At 44.5% G+C, this 19015-nt stretch overlaps 3 protein-coding genes across 4 annotated transcripts in view; 1 reads left to right on the top strand and 2 right to left on the bottom strand.

The window, feature by feature from the left end:
- Positions 1–3: 3 nt before the first annotated feature.
- Positions 4–5909, bottom strand: ndufaf5 (NADH:ubiquinone oxidoreductase complex assembly factor 5). The gene is made up of 11 exons (XM_012829040.2): positions 5319–5909; positions 5175–5215; positions 4929–4992; positions 4791–4838; positions 4285–4388; positions 3947–3986; positions 2892–3089; positions 2240–2300; positions 1945–2028; positions 1460–1542; positions 4–273 (listed from the first exon to the last, which is right to left on the bottom strand). Exons 1-11 carry the CDS (start codon positions 5622–5624, stop codon positions 187–189), a joined length of 1116 nt encoding a protein of 371 aa, XP_012684494.2. The 5' UTR covers positions 5625–5909; the 3' UTR covers positions 4–186.
- Positions 5910–6006: 97 nt separating this feature from the next.
- Positions 6007–13628, top strand: esf1 (ESF1, nucleolar pre-rRNA processing protein, homolog (S. cerevisiae)). The gene is made up of 14 exons (XM_012829038.3): positions 6007–6163; positions 6484–6980; positions 7308–7660; positions 8005–8118; positions 8356–8471; positions 8813–8965; positions 9235–9349; positions 10001–10172; positions 10553–10723; positions 11483–11607; positions 11889–11979; positions 12155–12243; positions 12434–12583; positions 12976–13628. The coding sequence occupies exons 2-14, from the start codon at positions 6518–6520 to the stop codon at positions 13291–13293; spliced, it is 2430 nt and encodes an 809-aa protein (XP_012684492.2). The 5' UTR covers positions 6007–6163; positions 6484–6517; the 3' UTR covers positions 13294–13628.
- btbd3a (BTB (POZ) domain containing 3a) overlaps positions 13606–19015 on the bottom strand; it is a 5678-nt gene continuing 268 nt past the window's right edge. Inside the window, exons 1-5 of one of the 2 annotated variants that reach the window (XM_031562588.2) lie at positions 18920–19015; positions 17939–18166; positions 17178–17268; positions 16883–17001; positions 13606–16459 (exon numbers count right to left, since the gene is read on the bottom strand). The exon at positions 18920–19015 is cut by the window's right edge and continues 268 nt beyond it. In XM_031562588.2, coding sequence (XP_031418448.1) covers positions 15427–16459; positions 16883–17001; positions 17178–17268; positions 17939–18093 — 1398 coding nt within the window. In that variant the 5' untranslated portion in view covers positions 18094–18166; positions 18920–19015 and the 3' untranslated portion in view covers positions 13606–15426. Of the gene's footprint in view, positions 16460–16882; positions 17002–17177; positions 17269–17938; positions 18167–18875 lie in introns of both variants that reach the window. The other variant, XM_012829039.3, reaches the window with a different exon arrangement.

The following is a 19015-nucleotide window of genomic DNA, read 5'->3' as shown; positions in this document are numbered from 1 at the left end:
GGGTACTACATTGAGCATTTATTGACATTTTGAATTTCTTTACAAGTGTACAGGTTTTTGTTTAATATTACATTGAGTACATTTAAACCTCCATGGTATCTATACCAATGAATGTACAGAAAATACCTTACCCACACACACACACACACACACACACACACACACACACTCTGACGCACACGCTGACTATGACTTTTGGTCCGGTGCAATTGTGCCAATCTTGGACAGGTCTGCGAATGATACGTTAGCTGAGCCTCTCTTGGCAGGCTTGGCCTGAGAACACACATGGAGGAGACAGGTCCAAACATCAGCAAAGGTTTACAAAAACAAACATGCATGATTCAAAATGCATATCAATTAGATCCATATTATATACATATGTTGTTAAAATGCATATCAATTAGATCCATATTATATACATAGGTTGTTTAACATGTTAAGAATGGGTGAGTTGAGCAGATAACAACAGAGGTAGAGGTCAGTTATTTCTCACTCTCTCTCTCACTCTCTCTCTCACTCTCACTCTCACTCTCACTCTCACTCTCACTCTCACTCTCACTCTCTCTCTCTCTCTCTCTCTCTCTCTCTGTCTCTCTCTCTCTCTGTCTCACTCTCACTCTGTCTGTCTCACTCTGTCTGTCTGTCTCTCTCTCACTGTCTGTCTGTCTGTCTCTCTCTCACTCTCTCTGTCTCACTCTGTCTGTCTCTCTCTCACTCTGTCTGTCTCTCTCTGTCTGTCTCACTCTGTCTGTCTGTCTCTCTCTCACTGTCTCTCTTTCACTCTGTCTGTCTCTCTCTCTCTCTCACTCTGTCTGTCTCTCTCTCTGTCTCACTCTCACTCTCTCTGTCTCACTCTGTCTGTCTCACTCTCACTCTGTCTGTCTGTCTCTCTCTCACTGTCTGTCTGTCTGTCTCTCTCTCACTCTCACTCTCTCTCTCTCTCTCTCTCTCTCTCTCACTCTCACTCTGTCTGTCTGTCTCTCACTCACACTCTGTCTGTCTCTCTCTCACTCACATATATATACAAAGATATATATTTATATCTTAATAAAGTATCCATCCATTATAATTATATCTTAATAAAGTATCCATCCATCCATCTAGTATGTGGAAATGTGTACTCCCATGATATCACAGAATACCAGGTTTAACATTTTTGGTTGGGTTTCTCCTTCGATAGCCTTGGGCAACATTCACCAACACCCCAGAGTTAGCCCCAAGTTCAACGCTGTCTCGCACCTACTTCATCACTATGGAAAATCCCCACCACGAGTTTTGTAGACCCGGTTCAGCAATATGAACATGAAAAGCTTACAGAGTTGAAGGAAGGTTGTGAGGGGAATAGAAATAGTAAGACAGAGGGAGCTGGTGATTTAGAGCAAAGCATGACGAGACAGAGACAGACAGACAGACAGACGGGAGAGATGAGGAGGGGGTAAGACGAGATGGTCATTGATACCTGAGACTCATGGGGTTTCCAGCCAATCATGTGAAGGACCTCAATGGTGGCTGGGACGGTACCGTCCTCATTCCCATACATCTCTGTGGGGGACAAAAATTAACCCACGTTCACAAGGAATTATTATCCAGCTGTCTTCAAAAGGGATGGCTCAGCTAAACATTTAATAATGGGGAATTGGTCTGGGTGAACCGTCCCTTTATATTAAAGTTCAATTAACTAGTGTGACTTCACAGCTACACTTTAGCTAACTAATAATGTGGATCTGATATGCATAGTCACACTGGATCATTACCTTTTTATAACTGCAAATTGTGTCCCTGAAGTGATGATGGATTAAAATTTAGCAAGGTTCCGTAATGAAGGCTACCATCACTCTGTGCTCAGCATGTGATGTCACAGTACTAGTAATTACTCATCAGTCAAAAGGAGAAGGCCTACCATAAAAGGTAATGTGTTAGCGTTTATGTTGTTGGCAACCTCACCCTTGTAGATAGCCGCCGCTGCTAACAGGGTGTCTCTATGGATCATCGGCTTCCTGTTCCACGCACAGTTGCTTTCTCCCATTCCTTAAAAAGACCAATAATGACCAGTGTTATTAAACTTTTAAACCACTAGAAATGTCACTATACATTATCTGAATGTCTCTGTAATCAACATAATTCCCATACCACAATTATTCAACCGCTCATTCTCCAAAAAGACAATAACAACTTCAAATAAACATTTGAAAGTTGATCTGAGGCGAAGCAATATGCTCCTAGCATTCGAACTGCTTACCTTGCAAGTCCTTCATGACCTCAAGCATTCCTGGGAAGTGGACCTGGATTTCATCAATGTCCTGTAAAACAAAAATGAGATATGACCACGGAGTAATGAAGCCAAAACACAGACACTCTGTAGCTCCATACAGCATCACAACAAGTAAAATGTACTGGTGACAGTATTAAACGGGAAAATGAAAGACCTCTGTTAAGTTGTGTAATGCAAATACAGAAGTGCAAAACGCAGTTCATGATTGCTAAAAGAAAACGTTAAGTCTACAAACAAGCACTTGAGTAGAGCTTCAGAGAATTGAGTGGAACTTGAGTAGTCAGTCACATATATTTGGACTATTAATCAGCGAGGGATGATTTTGGCCCAGTGAGTAATCAGTTTGAAATGATTTAGGTGAGGAAAAAGAGGTCACAAGAGTTTCCCACCTTCTAGTCTCTCTACCATTTCACCATGACTGTAGCACTATCACGCTAAAGCGCTCTAGCGGAATCCTGAGGTAATCACAATGCAGGGCTCCATTCCATTCCATTCCATTCCGTCCCTAATCACCTATCCACTTAGTAGTAGCACCCTAGATAGTACATAGTACTCCATCTCCTGACCAATAGGATAACGGGACGATCACACTACAGAGGCTCCTATCCAGGGCTCGTACCACGGTGAGCATGTTGAAGCCCGCTTGGCCCATCAGGTTGCCCAAGTCGGTGACGGCCGTGTAGGGGGAGATGTGCGGAGCGAACCCCCCCTCGCGCTCCAACTCGGCCAACTGCAGGGAGCAGCGCAGCTCGTACAGGGTCTCCCCCCCGACCATCGCCCCGATGAACACGCCGTCAGGCTTCAGAACCTGCTGGATCTGAGATGGGAGAGGAGAAAGAGAGATGGAGTTATGGAGAGAGGGAGAGAAAGAGACAGTTGGAGAGAGATAGAGAAATGGAGTTATGGAGAGAGAGAGATATAGAGAAAGGGACAGTTGGAGAGAGAGATGGAGAGAGAGAGAGAGAGAGAGAGAAATGGACAGTTGGAGAGAGAGATGGGGAAAGAAAGAGATAGGGGCCGTTAGAAAGAGATGGAGAAAGAGAGAGAGAGAGAAAGAAACAGAGAAAGGGGAAAAAGTTGTAACAGAGTGTATGGGGTATGAGAGAGGAGAGAAGAGGTGGGACAGGAAGGGATGAAGGGATGGAGATATGGGAGCGAGAGAGCAAAGAGAGGGAGAGATATGGGGGGGGGGGATAGGGAAGAGAGTGAGAGGAGGAGAGAGAGTGATGAAAAGAGACGGAGGATTAGGGAGATCTGGACAAAACGGCAAGTTTTATCAAGAGTTACTGCAAACCAATTACACAAAGATCAGGTTTTCATTTCAGCAATGCACCATGAAATTGAATTAGATAGACAGGGTGACTTCACCAAAGGTTGAGAGGATATTACTGATGAAATCTGTGAGAGTATGACTTGGCTAAACTATATATACTATAGAGAACATTCTCATGGTTAACTATGTGTGAACCACAGATTAGCACCAGATGAGCAACGCAGTTTGTCAATTCTGCCTGCCTTTAGTCATTATAACTCAAGGGCGCCATCTACTGTTTACAAATGGCTGTAGACTTTTCATATTCCAGAACATGCACACTGACTGGCCTTGCGTATGAATAACAATGTAATTACTCAAATTGACTAATATTACTGAACCAACCAAGGAATATGACATACCTGTCGTAAAGCACCAGGAAGGTCATTGATCCAGTGCAGGCTGAAACAGAGGGAAATATATGAACTGTCGACCCACTCAGTCAGGCAGTAAGACAGGTTTGGATGAACTCCATTAAAAGTGTTGCCTTATTTATAATCTAACACAAGTGCCCTTTCAATGCCGCTAACTTTCAGTAAGTTAAGATCTATTGAACTTACAACACAATAGCCAATAACATCTAATCTATTGTGAAACAGCATACTCAAAACAAGACTTTTTGTCACTTAAAATGTATTTCCCCCTGCTTGTGTTAGTTGTTGTAACTAAGCACTAAGGTTATTTGAGAAGGGTGCATTACCTTAAACTGCTGACCACCAGATCAAAAGTGTTGTCTTTAAATGGCAGGTACTCCTCATCGGCCAGGACGCAGTGGCTGGGCATCTCACTCGGCCTCTGCTGCCTCTGGGGGACATGATGAGGGGTCCATCAGGGATCTTAATGTCCTGACTAGCTTCAATTCAATTACATTTTATTAATTTATCTATCGCCATTAAAAGTCAACATTTTGTCAAGGGTGCTTTAGGAGGCCTGAACCCGATGGCAAGGAAAACAGGAAGAAGCCTTCAGTAGAACCCGGCTCAAAAAGGGGGGACCCATCTGCCTGAGGTTGGAGAGGTCAAACGTGACATACAAAAAACATTGCTGAGTGCATGACCTGATATAACCCCTCTTGCCACTAGGCAGGCTGATATAAAATCACAGTTCTATGTACATTAAAAAAGGTCATGTTTGAATGAACATGCTTGTGTGAGCATATGATGCACACAAAGCAGAAAAACACCGAGCAGAAACTAGTTTACTCACCAATGACTTGCTACATATATCGGTAAGGAAGAACCGTTCAACTACATCCTAAAAAAATATGTGAAAAAATACATGGTGTTATAAATCAGATAATTGAAAATAGAGATGAGGTGATATGTATCTTGCTGTAGTTGTTACCTTGCTCAAATTCTCAGCAATGTAACTTTTTCCACAGCCAACATCTAATGCCAAAGGAAAGGTCCTACAAACAACAACGGTCACTTTATGAAACGGCATACAACAATGAATAGTTGCAAGGATGTATTATTTCCTGATATGCTCTGAACCTGCTCAACCCACCCAAACGTAGACCGACATCTAGGTTAATCATAGCACAGTATAGCCAGAAGACAGTGTTGCATAAAAAGCGCTCGGGTCATGTACCTTGCAACGTCGTAAACTCTGTCTGCCACTCTAAGTCCAATCTGTTCGAAGAGAAGCATCAGAACAAAATATATAATGTTGTGATTTGTATTTGTCACACTGCAGTAGGTATCCGTCAGTTATCCAATTGCATGTTAGCGTTACCTCTGCTCTCAGGTAATCGTACTGGTCGCCGTCTTGAAGCGATGCTGCCCACTTCTTCTGTTTGCGTTTCATAGTCCTGTCAAAGACGTTCATCGCTCCTCCTGGTCTGCCCGAGAGTTGCCTGGCACATCTTAAAGACGATTGGTATTGCGATTTGGACAAAGCATGTTCAGGTTTCGCACGTCCAGTGGAAATATTCCTATGCCTGGGTACCTCGGGAAGCGCTGCCACTCTGCTCATGCATGTCCTTAATAGCTGACAAATACAACCGTCATTTAAAACACTCTTATTTATCAACGAATACATGCTAAATCCTTGTGCTCTCCGAGGTATGTGGATTAAAAGGAGGCCAGGGAATTAAAGTATCTGCAAATCATCCGAGAGTACGCGACATTACACAAGCTCTCCTCCACATTAGCAGTGTGTTGTGTGTCCGACTCGGTGACCTTTCCGGGGAACAACAACGCGAAGCTGTGGAACATGATTTCTCCACGAAGGATACATTATTTATATCTTATTAGTGAAAGTCTTTTACATTTAGATGTGAAAAGGTTCATATCTTATAGTGACTCTGCGGAAGTCAAGAATGTGTTGTTTTAGATAGTAAATCGTAGAAGTATATGACAATAAACATCTCAACTGTTATAGAAATTACTGATGAATTTTGAACTTCTTGAGTTGCCGTAGAATGTAGAGAACGTGAAACGAGGGCATGTCGGGAAAACACGTGGAGAGAAGTGTATTTTCACGCAGCTGACCCTGTCGTAGTGGGATTTCATTACTGTTTGCAAGCTTTTTGACAACATATATCTAATGTAACCACAAACGTGAGTACAGTATAACAGGTAAGGATGTTAGCTTAATTAACTTTATGGAAAAATGTGTACGGAAAATATACGGAGTGCCAACTACTCATCTTATACTTATCTACAATGTCTGCAGTTTGGCTAGCTAACCTTAGTTGTTGCCAGGTAATAGTTTACTAAAAAGAAAGCTAGCTCGTCAACCTACAGTATTCGATAATTTTAGGAAATATGAACGTTAGTAAAGACATTGAGAATCGAGATATTAACAGATTGTGTGTAATTGTGTTCTGACTTGGTTAACGGGACTTTCAAATTGTCTGGTATTAGAGACCTAAGTTAGCCTTGTTTTGTTGTTGCAGGTAATTTAGCAAGCACTAAAACAGAACCACAGACATGGCTTCCGAGAAGAACCAGGGCGGCGATGACGACCGCTTTCTCAAGGTGAAGAAGGACCCGCGCTTCTGGGAGATGCCTGACAAGGAGCGCAAGATCAAGATTGATAAGCGGTTCCAGTCTATGTTCCACGACGACCGTTTCAAACTAAAATATACCGTCGACAAGCGTGGTCGACCGGTCAACCACACCTCGTCTGAGGATCTGAAGCGGTTCTACAAACTGTCAGACTCTGATTTCTCCGATACTGAGCTGGAGAAGCAAGAGGGAAAGAAAAAGAAGGAGAAGAAGAAAAAGAAGGCATCCAAAGCAGAGTTAGAGGAGATTCAAGACGAAGAGGCGGAGGAAGAAGAGGATAAAGATGTAAAGACTTTAAAGAAAGACAAGAAAACCTCCAAACCAAAAGACACCCCACTCCTCAAGACGGTGCAGCCAACTAGAGGCGTTAAAGTCTACGAGGAAGGTAAGTGCTGGAGAGGGTGTGAGAGTGTACACCAACGGGGCAACGTGGTAGATTGCCTCTTTCTGTGTCAAAGTAAGGATGGTGTAGAGATGTGAAGGCATTTTAAAGCAGGTCATTGCTATTCTTGTTTTGACAGGCGAGGAGGAGGAGGAACCAACTAAAGGCGTTAAAGTCTACGAGGAAGGTAAGTGCTGGAATTGAAGAGAGGTGTGAGGGTACACAAATGGGGCAAGGTGGTAGATTGCCTCTTTCTGTGTCAAAGTAATGATGCTGAGTAGAGATGTGAAGGCATTTTAAAGCAGGTCATTGCTATTCTTGTTTTGACAGGCGAGGAGGAGGAGGAGGAGCCAAGTGAAAAAGGAGAAGAAGATGATGATTCTGGTGATGATGATATGGAGGGGGGTGTATCAGAAGATAGTGTGCAGGAAGGGGAGGGTGAAGAGGATGACGAAGAGGAGGATGACGAAGAAGAAGATGAGGATGATGATGAAGACACAGGTTCTGAGTCTGAGGTTGAGAGCGACGGTGACAGCGGCCCTGATCTGGCCAGAGGGAAAGGCAACGTGGAGACCAGCTCAGACGAAGATGAGGACGACGTGGAGGACATCCTCCGTCGCGAGGGAGAGGAGATCGTGCACGACTGGGGCGAGATGTGGAAGGATGCCCCTCGTGCTGATGAGGTGAGTGCATATTGATCTGCACATACAAACACACACACACAACCACACAATCTCAAACAACACACTCATATCAGGCTCATAATATCCTAAAAGCATTTATAATTATAAGTTTTTAGATGACTAATTTCAGTATTCATGTGTTCAACACAGCGTGTAGGTAGAGGAAAACCTCTTGTTTAAACCCACTGCAGATCAGTCAGTAGTACCTCCCTTCATTTAAAGTTGTCAGCAAATTGCTACTTGTGTATGCAAGTGGAGCAAATCATCTTAGATTCTAAATACAGGATTGTTTGTTTGTTTGTTGGTTTGTTTGTTTGTTTATCCTCCCTGTTGTGTTTTTCCAGCTTTCCAGACGGCTGGCGGTGTGCAACATGAACTGGGACCGGATGAAGGCCAAAGACCTGCTGGCCCTGTTCAACTCCTTCAAGCCCAAAGACGGCGTGATCCTCTCTGTGAAGGTAGTTTTTGTGTGGAACCGCACATTCAGTGCAAAGACCGAAGTTTTATCCCAGTGAAATACTACAATACAGTAATATAATATCAAATGTAAATCATCTGGACTGTACTGGACTGTAAATCATCCGCACACCACTGCGTCTTACACTCAAAAACTCCTGTCACATTCGGGCTTACACACATTGGAAACACGACCACAAACCCACTGAATGTTTTCACCCCCCCCCCCCGTGCTCCAGATCTACCCCTCTGAGTTTGGGAAGGAGCGCATCCACGCAGAACAGACCCAGGGCCCTCTGGAGCTCACCGCGCTCCCGGAAGACTTTGACGACGACGCCGACACGGAGGAGAAAAAGTAACAATGCCAAACACAGGCTTAGTAGTTTTGAATAGTTCTTGCATTGTCTTGTTTTCAGGGCTTACTTATAGTATGGTTAAAGAACAAAAATCATCAAAGTAGAGTAGAGCCACACAAAGTGTGTGTGTGTACACTATTTCATTAATTGTGTGTGTGTGTGTGTGTGTGTAAACTATTTAATATATTGTGTGTGTGTGTACACCATTTCATTAATTGTGTGTGTGTACACTATTTCATTCATTGTGTGTGTGTGTGTGTGTACACTATTTCATTAATTGTGTGTGTATATGTGTGTGTTTTAATCCCATTTCAATGACTTTATGTGTGTGGTTCTCCAGGTTGTACAGAGAGCGGATCAGAGACTACCAGTTCAAGCGTCTGCGGTACTACTACGCGCTGGTGGAGTGCGACACGGTGACCACGGCAACGAAGGTCTACGAGGAGTGTGACGGCTTCGAGTACGAGAGCAGCTGCTCCACCCTAGACCTGCGGTGAGGCAGAAAGAATCTTCTCTCGTCACCTGAGTTTGAACAGCGTCATTGTTGTCTTGTTTTACATTAAATTGATTGATGTAAAGTTTGATTCTGCTCCCATAGTTTAAAGTCAAAAGTTGATAACAAATTTCATCTGTATCATTGAAAACATTTATGATAACAAATATGGTGATGTTTTAAGGTAAATGTCAACTTATTTTGTTCAGGAGGTTTGAGATTTCTGTAGCTTTGGTTTATTCCTTTAATGTTTTTATTGTGCTGTGCAGGTTTGTTCCAGATGACATGATCTTTGAGGACGAGCCCACAGACGAGGCTGTTGATGTCGACCTGGCGAGCTACCAGCCCAAAATCTTCAGCTCCACTGCCACCACCACTGCTAAGGTTAGATCCATACACACACACACACACACACACACACACACACACACACACACACACACACACACACACACACACACCAGCTCCACTGCCACCACCACTGCTAAGGTTAGATCCATACACACACACACACACACACACACACACACACACACACACACACCAGCTCCACTGCCACCACCACTGCTAAGGTTAGATCCACACACACACACACACACTCACCTACACCTCTCTGTACACAGTTTTAGACCTACACATGTATATACGCATATTGATAGAGTACACATCACATCTCTGTCTCTGCTTCTGTGCCATTCAACCTGAAAACACAACCACACACATACTTGCATCATTGGACAGTATTTGTTGTTTTATGACAGTTTGCCTGTACCATACATAATGATGCTTATGAATTCCTGTGGCATGTTGAGTTTTTCTTGTTGTATGCTGATATTTACACATGTGGATTTTGATACAGGATTTAAGATAAGTATATTATATACTTAGGTATAGGTATATTTGTGTGTGGATTTGGGTATGCTTGTATGTTAATGGTTGTGTGTTGATATTTTCGTATGGAGATTCTGATGAAACTGCATGGATTGAAATGTCTGGTGTGTGTTTGTGTTTGTGTTTGTGTTTGTCTGTGGACAGGTGGAGCTCACCTGGGACGAGACGGACCATGATCGTGTCACGGCTTTCAGCAGGAACTTCAACAAGGATGAGCTGCTGGACATGGACTTCAAGACCTACCTGGCATCCTCAAGCGAGGAAGAGGAGGAGGAAGTGGAGGTGGAAGAGGAGCAGACTGAGGAAGTCCCCGAGGGTATGCTGAGCTGATAGAGGACATACTAGCAGACTGAACTAGCCGTTCATGTATTAAGACACCATGAATGTATTTGACCATGACCTTGGCTAATGTTGTTTAGTGAATAGAATTATATGTGAATAGAATTATATATGAACAGTGCCATATTTTTAGTGTAATATTTTGTCTGTGCCTCAGTGGAACTTCTCATTGAATTATAGTGGCAACCTTGGAGTACTGTGAGAAATGGTATTAGAAACACTGCTACAACTACACTCTATTGTTACCATAGTGATGACCATACTCTATTGTTACCATAGTGATGACCATACTCTAATAATACCGATTAGCGATGCAAATATCCTCCATCACCAAATGTCACCTCCTCCTCCTCACAGCTCCGGAGCCAGTGGTCGAGAGCAGAGAGGCGACACCGAGGGAGAGCAGGAAAAAGAGGAGCAAGGAGGACCAGATCCTCAAGTACCGAGAGCTGCTGCAGGGCATCCAGCAGAAGGAGCGCGACAAGGAGCGGGAGCACGACATGGAGATGGAGATCACCTGGGTGCCAGGTGAGGGAGCGAACCGCTCAGATGGATGAGGGGAAAACTGAACAGGGAAGTTGGCGGCACAGGGAAAATGGTCTGAGGAAAATGTATTCACAATGTTAAGCCCTTGAAATGCTGGGAAATGGAAAAAAATGTCTTACAGTTTTCAGTGAGCACAAAGTGAAAAATGAAAGCTTTTTATTATACGGCTCCTTCGAATGTTGCCAAAACTTCCTTTGATTTGAATGGTCCATCCCCATTGTTCGGAGGTCTGATTATTCTTAATAATGACCGCTGCCAAAAAATAATGACTGCTGCCATTGGCAACGGGTTTTGTGCTTCTAATTCACATCTTTTATATAATTCCGTAAGTAGTCCGCTCAATTAAGGTAACGGAAATTCAGTGTAGTCTGAACACCTGAAACATTTTTTTCTTAATGGAAGTCAAAATATTTGAAAGAGGTATTTTGGAGGAATGTCTGTTATCGTATTGGCAAGTAACCATCTAATAAGCAGGATAATGTATAGTCTGCCGGTCGGGGAAAATAAATCCCTTCAGGACAAAACAAGACCCAAGAGTCGGCGTCCTGTTCGTCCCGTCAGGATTTATTTTCGAATACTGACCGGCGGACTGTACATCATCCCTTACTTAATTAATGATGGACGGTTGGACCTTCATTGGGGCATCACTGTTAAGAACACTTGTGGTAAGTGTCTGTATAAGACATCTATAGAGCGTTAGTTAGCATTTATAAAGTGTTAATAAGCATTTGTCTTTATTAGGTCTGAAGGAGAAGACTGAGAAGCTGGTGAAGAAGAAGATGGAAGTGAAGGAACAACTGACGCCATGGGAAGAGTACCTGCAGAAGAAGAAAGACAAGAAGATAGAGAAGAGGAAAGCTAAACAGGTGGGGTTAGGCTTAAAGAAACACTTTTCATCATTTTGTGGTATAATATCAGAGGGTCTGTGGGCTTACAGGTGTTAAACACACTCACGCACACATTTTGTTTTATGCTTTCTATCCTGAATGACAGAATCCTTCGCAATAGCAACATTTTGGACGAGGCATAATCCCCTTATTCCGTATTCTTGGGAAACTGGTTCTTTGTTGGGGCAATAGTGAGAGACCCACACATACTCTCTCTCTCTCTTTCCACGCTCAAATCAAGTTTTTCTTTCCCCCCTCAGGAGGCTGCAGAAGCTGAGATCAGCGATGACGAGCTTCCTGCTGACGTGGACTTCAACGACCCCTTCTTCTCCGAGGAGCTCGGCACATCCGGTAAGTGCCTGGGATGACATGTCAACTGAGGGCAGAAAGTGATTAGTCCGTCTCGTAATTACTGGTGTGGTTGACAGGAAAACAGACTTGTTTTTTTTTTTTTTTACATTACACGAAATGTGGTTTGCGAGTAGCCTTTAAGACCTCTGAACTCCTAATTCTGATTGGCCCACAGCTCCTAAGGGCAAAGGCAAGGGCAAGAAGAACAGGAAGGAGGAAGAAGAGAAGACGCCAGAAGAGGAAGAGGAGATCGAGAGGCGGAAGGTGAGGGTTGTGTGGACTATGGTTTGGGTGTAGTCTTGAAAGCTCTAAGCTTTGTATTTATATGCCAACATCTGTGCATATGGGTATTGTTGGAATAAGGACGCATAGTCATGTTCTCACCTGTTTCTGTCCGTGTGTGTGTGTCTGTGTGTGTGTGTCTCTGTGTGTGTGTGTGTGTGTGTGTGTTCAGGCCGAGATGGCTCTGTTGATGGATGACGACGAGGACGAGAAGCACAAGCACTTCAACTTTGACAAGATCGTGGAGGAGCAGAACCTGAGCAAGAAGAAGAGGAAGAAGCTGCTGAAGAGCAACACACCGCTGGAGGAGGACAACTTCCAGGTCAGCGACCGTGCTTCATTCCAGATTGTGACCTCTACGGAAGCTTCATGCTCTTTAAATTTAATTTGTATTTTGTATAAATATGGTGACTGTAGAACCTCTGTTAACTAGGACAAAATTAACATTCCTATCCCCAACAATGCTGTGGTCAAGGTCAAACCCACTGATGGGGGCATTAATGAACTTGTTTTGTTCAATATACATCGTTTTATAACAGTCAAATATATTAAGAACATAAGATGTTTATGCACTTATTGGCATCCATAGTAATGTGTTGAGATTCCCAGTAAAATAGGCACTACAGAACATTGAAGAGTGTTGCCATTGTCCATTTTACTTCCATTTCTGTGATTATGACTGACATCCCTTCCTCCTCCTCATGTTTGATGCAGATGGACCTGAAGGACCCGCGGTTCGACGCCATGTTCACATCGCACCTGTACAACCTGGACCCGTCCGAACCGGGCTACAAGAAGACCAAAGCCACACAGAGCTTCCTGGACGAGAAGCAGCGCCGCCGGGAGGAGAAGCAGCAAAAGCAGGAACAGGAAATGACCAAAAAGAAACAGGAAGTGGCGGACGAGAGCGTGCCGACGACGTCGTCGTCGACGTCCAAGAGGAAAGAGACGGACCCCAATCTGTCTTTACTCATCAAGAACATCAAGAACAAGACGGAACAGTTTCAGGCCCGCAAGAAACAGAAGATGTAATAGAGGGTTCTGTTTTAAAGGTGGGAAAGAATTGAGAGCAGTACCCCATCATGTACTGTCCAAACTGACTTGATTTACAATTAAACCACCAAAAACTCTGGTTAAATCCACCCCATCATCTACATTCAGAAGTGTGCACTAGGACTCTCATAACTGCTTCCTGAAAATGGGAAACTTTTTGGATACTTGTGGGCGATCCAGCGACTTTCTATGTAAGATTTTCCTGTTTTGAGGCTAAAGTTGACTCCCCCCCCCCCCCCTCTCATTATCATTAAAAGAGGACGACTCCAGAAAAAAAGTCACTTTCACAGAAACTGTTAACGTTTTTTATTGTTTGATTCGATACCAATGCACACATTCATGAGTCTGTTGGCACTTGCACACAGGGGGTGGGTACGACCGTATGACAGGCACGTGAAGCAGTGGAATCTCACAGGTATGCTACTACCCTTAGAGCACCGATCACAGGCCAGTCAGAGTATCAACAACCAAACAAACAAACAAACAAATGTTAGAATTAGTGTTTTAAAAATAAACAAAACCATCACTTTATAAAAGGGCAGTTCTGTACAATTAGTGCAACATAGCATATAGAGACCATAAGAGTCGTCTTTTTTTTTTATTCATCTGATAATTAATCTACAGCACCGATTAGAGTACTGCTGTTTATACTGCTCACCATAATTCATACTTCACTTGAGCATGGAGCTTCACTGACTGCAGTTCTGAGGTGAATTTCCTCAGGTAACTCTGCCGCTGAAACAGACATGCGGACTGGATGTAGTGCTCCTCGTATCAGGGGGAAAGAGTTGGGGGGGGGGGGGGGGGGTTGCTTGAGTTACTGGATAGAGTTTGAAGTGTACAGATGTTCTTGATTATTTCACGTATCCAAAAATGTCTGACTGTATAGAAGGTGTCTGGCTATCCACCCCAAAATGAACTGCCTGTGATCATTTTTGTTTGTTTTCTTGTCAACATGCTAAGACCAACAACACAATTTGCATTGTTTAGGCACACTACCATATTCATGTGAATTACACACATGGATTTTTCTCATTTCTGACCTATTATTGCAGTTGGTCACTTTGTCAGACCCTGAAAAATGTAAACAAAAGAAATCAAAATCACCAGAAACAAGCATGTATGGATCCAAAGGGAAAGCTACTGTTGCTCTAGCAGCATTTAGACTTATTTAACGACACGACCAGCTACATTTCATTTAAAAGAAAGCAGTCAGTGTTAAGCTCTATGCTCAGTATGTAGGGGTGTGGCCGCCACCTTGTTAGCATGTAAACCGTTAGCATCTCGGCCACAGCGCCGTATCTTCTTGTTCCGCTAGCTCAGAACTAGTACTACCAGGGCAGCAGGTAGTCGTCATACTGGCACAGGTTTTCATGATGACACAAAATAGAAAAGTAAAAGTTTTAAATCACAGTAATATTGTGAATACATATAAACATTAACACATTTTGTTTGGCAAATTCCGTTTCTTGCTCAGAAACATAAAATTGTGCTAGTAAATGTTGGCTATAAAATTGTTACAATTACTGGAAACATTTTCCAGAAGAAAAAAAACTCATTGTCCTTACGCAGTTATAGCTTGTACATATATGACTATTTATAATCAACACATGAGACTGCTTATTAATAATAATAATAATAATAATAATAAAAATTGATTCATGTTTTGGGAGGATATTGATCCTGCCCAGGTAAGACATCGAAACTTAACTGCTAGTTGTAAACTTTGAAAGACCATAGTCTGAAAAGAACCTTCAGTGCTCATCTTCGCACACAAAAGTGACAGTATTAAGGAATGACTTCCATCACACTAGTGATGAACCTATAGAAAGGTCTGGAAAATCAAATATGGGTGTCCTTTTAAGGAATGTTAAGTGTTTGAGTGGGGAAAATACTAACTGTCTTTATCGGACCGTACAGATGAAAAAGGGGGACGAGAGAAAAGAAAAAATCACAGGACATCTTTAAGTGCAGCGCTTTCTGTAATCATACGATAGCAGTCGCACAGTTAGTGGATGAGTTTGATCGCCCAGCGCTTAGTGTCGTTCGCTGGGAAACACCAGCTCTGTTCTCTTCCTTCCCTCTTTCTATCCGTCCTCCCATCTTTCTCTCTCAGGCGTAGAATACGAGTTCTGGGATTTGTCCGCCCTGTACCCCAGTTCCGTTGGTGCTGTCGGACGAGCACTGGAACTGGAACGTCACCTTCCCGCACTGCACCTCCGTCATGCCCTCCTGGCCGAAGTAGCTCAGCTCGTTCCCGTCGAGAACCACGCTGGCTGTGTGGAACGTGTCCGGTTCTATCTGCACCGGGTGCTCGAACCACACGGGGAACGTGCTGCTCGAGCCGTCCGAGAAGTATTTAGCCACGCTCACGCCGAGTGTCACGCCTTGCCGCTTGAGCTCGATGCGGGCGCTGTACTCGGCCGAGCCGCAGCTCGACCCGTACAGCCCGAACCCCGCCACAAACACGCGCCGGTCGACGGCGAACTGGATGCTGTCGCAGCGGCCACGGTAGCGCCACTGGTTGCTGCGGTACGCGCACGACTGGAAGCGGTGGCACCGCTGCGGCGCCAGCCCAGCGCGGGCCTCGCGGACAAAGAGCAGCGACGGCTTTCGTGCCGCCGTGTGCCACAGGAACACGTCGTTGGTCTCGGCCAGCGTCAGCACGCCCGACTGCGCCGGCCCGTTGGCGAAGTCGTCCAGCGGCATGGCGGGCACGCGGATGAGGTAGAGCGCCTTGCCCAGCGCCTCGCGTTTCTTCTCGGCGCTCGGCACTATGCCCTGCCGCCCGCACTCGGCCTCGGCCCAGCGAAGCGCCGCGTCGAACAAAGCCGTCTCCTTGGCGTTGAGCGTCTCGCGGCGCAGGATGCTCTCCAGGGTGGGCGCGTCGATGTCGCAGAAGCCGTCCGAGCGCAGCGCCAGCTCGGCCTGCGCGTCGATCACCTCCCAGCAGCGCTGCGTCAGCTCGGGCTCCTCGAACAGGCAGCTCTGCGACAACAGCACGCAGGCGTTGCGCGCGCTGAGCGACGTCTCCAGGAACGAGACGCAGGCGCGCGCCAGGTGCGGCACGATGTACTTCTTGGCGGCGTAGAGAGTGGCCAGAACGGTGTCGGCACACAGGTCGATCTCGTCACAGTAGATGTACCTGAGAAAAAAAAAGAGGGGGAGGAGAATGGGGAAAAAAAATAAAGAGAGGATAGGGGAGTGGAAGGAGGATAGGCAATCAGTGCCAGTATAGTCACCTTAAAGGGATATACATCCTGCTTTTTTATTTTATTAATTTGGCCTAGTGAAAATAATGATCAATTCCATACACCAATTTTAATGCCACAGATTTTTTGTATTTAGTAGTCAGGATGTCAATGTGTAAAAAAGAATGGCCAAAGGATTTGCAATTTAGTTCACAAGAGGTTGGGGTTTGCCATTTGGGTATTCCGTGGTATTCCTGCCTGATCTGTGTCCATGTGTTCAATGACCACAGGACAGGAAGTCACGTTTGGCTGACAGGATGTGACCATTTGGTGGAAAGGATGTAGGATAAATGTGTCTGTATAAATACACGTCTTACTTCAACATGGCCAGGAAGGAAGGGGGCTCCACATCTGGGATGCGGATCTCTTCCTTATCCTCGGCCAGCTCCCCGTAGAACATGGCGTGGAACACAGAACTCCCGACCGCCAGGACGTACTGTCAGAGGTACAGGAGAACATCATCATCATCATCATCATCCTCCCACAGTGCCATTCATTACCCAAATGCATTCTTGTCTTTATATTCTTACTTGTTTAACTGTTACCGTGGGGCACCGTGGGGCACTAGAAAAGCAACTAGCATTAAGGGATGCATTGTTGAAGCACACTTACTTTGTGTCCTGGTACTCTCTGAGTGCCCCCTGGTGGCCCCACCACGAAGTGCACATCAGCCATCAGCTCGTTGTTGAACATGACTGAGTTCCTGCAGATTAGGCAAACAACAACGACGGCATTATGCTCTGCATTACTCTTGCCATCAGGGTAAACTCAGCCACCACACGCAGCCTGGCACTCTGTTCCCCGTGCCAACCGCGACCACGGCAACAACTAAAACAACACCTTTGTTGATAGTTGTGGTAATAATCCTCGTTCTTTTCACTGAAATGCCGAGATTAGAGCTATTTATTAGCAGCATGGCAAATAATAAGTAAAGTACTAGTTGGCAGATACAACAGGTAAAGGAAAGAAAAAGCTCAAGCATTTGTTCTTGCTGTTGCAGAAAACCTCACAGGTCTTCTCTCAAGGACCACAATGACAGAGCTTAGAGAACACAGCATTGTGACAGCAAGGCCAGTATTCAAAGGGCAGGAAACATTATTAATTAAACTGGCACTAATCTTTCATGAAGCATGGAAGGTCATCTAAGTAGCGGTAGATCCCTCACAATTACTGCTGCACACATTGGAAATAGCTGGGTTTGAACAAACGATAACTTCCTGTCAATGCCATTGCCATAGTATTACGGTGATGCAGATTCTTGGCAAGAATTAAATATATGCAACACACACACACACACACACACACACACAATACACACAGTGGGGTTGTATTCAGAAACAGACAGCAGAGTGAAGCTGGTGTCAGATGGATACCTCTCTCTTATCGATGGATAGAGGCCTTGCCAGTTGCAACCCTGGATCGTGTTGTTGTTGCTGATGTTCTGCTGCTGGTACTGTTGCACGGCGCTGCCGGATGTCTGAGTAGATACAGGTGCCGGTTTCTTAGTAGGGAATAGCTCTGCAGCCATTCTTCCAGTGTCTCCCAGAGAGTCAGGGTATTCTCATCGTAGTCTGGCGAGCTGCATTTAGTCCTTTCAAAGGCTGTGGTGAATTAAAAGACAGTAATGACAAACACGAAGGCGCAGAGAGCCGTGCATACAATTACAAGCTAGTAATTGAAATATGATGCTCAAACTGCCACAGCCAGCGGACACAATATTAGTGTAACGTTAGCTGTAAACTTCTGGCAACAGCCACCCACAATACCAAATCAATCATTGAGGGACTGGATACAAGCAAAGTATCAACTCCTAATAGGTAACACTAAGGATGTAGTAAAGCGCGTGTCTTGTAGCGCTACGAATATATTATGGTTTATTCTCCATACAGGCCTACACACCGCCAATGCAACAAAGCTAACTTGCCTATTACTCAAAATCAGCTGGCTAATTAACTAGCCCAAACGGCTAACCTGAACTGTATGCGTTCTACCAAGCTAACGACAGCTGCATCGGACCTGTCAAGACCAGTCAGCCTGGATAGTGGTGTTCGTCGAGAGGGATGGCTAGCATGCACAATATGTATGTATGTTGGCTTGTACAGAAAATCAGTCGGAATCCTATCCGATTTAGCTACGCATCATTAGTTCTGTTTGGATTATGCTAGCTGAAGAGCTAAAACGCTAGCATTGCAGCTTGTTCAGCCACTAACAGCAGCACCAAAACGGGGAAATTACTTGGAGGTGTTGATAATGCTGATACATTGTCATCATTTGCATCATTATAAAAGTATACAGGTGTACACCACTCACCACAAGCGTAGCGACGACAATGAACCGAGCTCACAGAAACTTACATCAATCGTTTGATGCAACAGGAAGTCTGCCAAAAAAGATGCTTCCAGTCTGGAACTAGCTAACTTGCTAGCTATGGTTAGCTTTCTTGTTTATTG

The sequence above is a fragment of the Clupea harengus genome, chromosome 24 (genome assembly GCF_900700415.2).
Source record: "Clupea harengus chromosome 24, Ch_v2.0.2, whole genome shotgun sequence".
Lineage (NCBI taxonomy): Eukaryota > Metazoa > Chordata > Actinopteri > Clupeiformes > Clupeidae > Clupea > Clupea harengus.
Note: the sequence above shows the minus strand (reverse complement) of the source record. Positions and strands in the feature narration are given on the sequence as shown.

Coding starts and splice junctions, on each gene's coding strand:
- ndufaf5 (XM_012829040.2), bottom strand. CDS start 5,624: ATGTATTCGTTGATAAATAAGAGTGTTTTAAATGACGGTTGTATTTGT. Junction 2,301..2,891: donor GCTTCAACATGCTCACCGTG/GTACGAGCCCTG, acceptor TTTGTTTTACAG/GACATTGATGAAATCCAGGT. Junction 2,029..2,239: donor GGTCATGAAGGACTTGCAAG/GTAAGCAGTTCG, acceptor GGTCTTTTTAAG/GAATGGGAGAAAGCAACTGT.
- esf1 (XM_012829038.3), top strand. CDS start 6,518: ATGGCTTCCGAGAAGAACCAGGGCGGCGATGACGACCGCTTTCTCAAG. Junction 11,980..12,154: donor CGAGGAGCTCGGCACATCCG/GTAAGTGCCTGG, acceptor ATTGGCCCACAG/CTCCTAAGGGCAAAGGCAAG. Junction 12,244..12,433: donor AGGAGATCGAGAGGCGGAAG/GTGAGGGTTGTG, acceptor GTGTGTGTTCAG/GCCGAGATGGCTCTGTTGAT.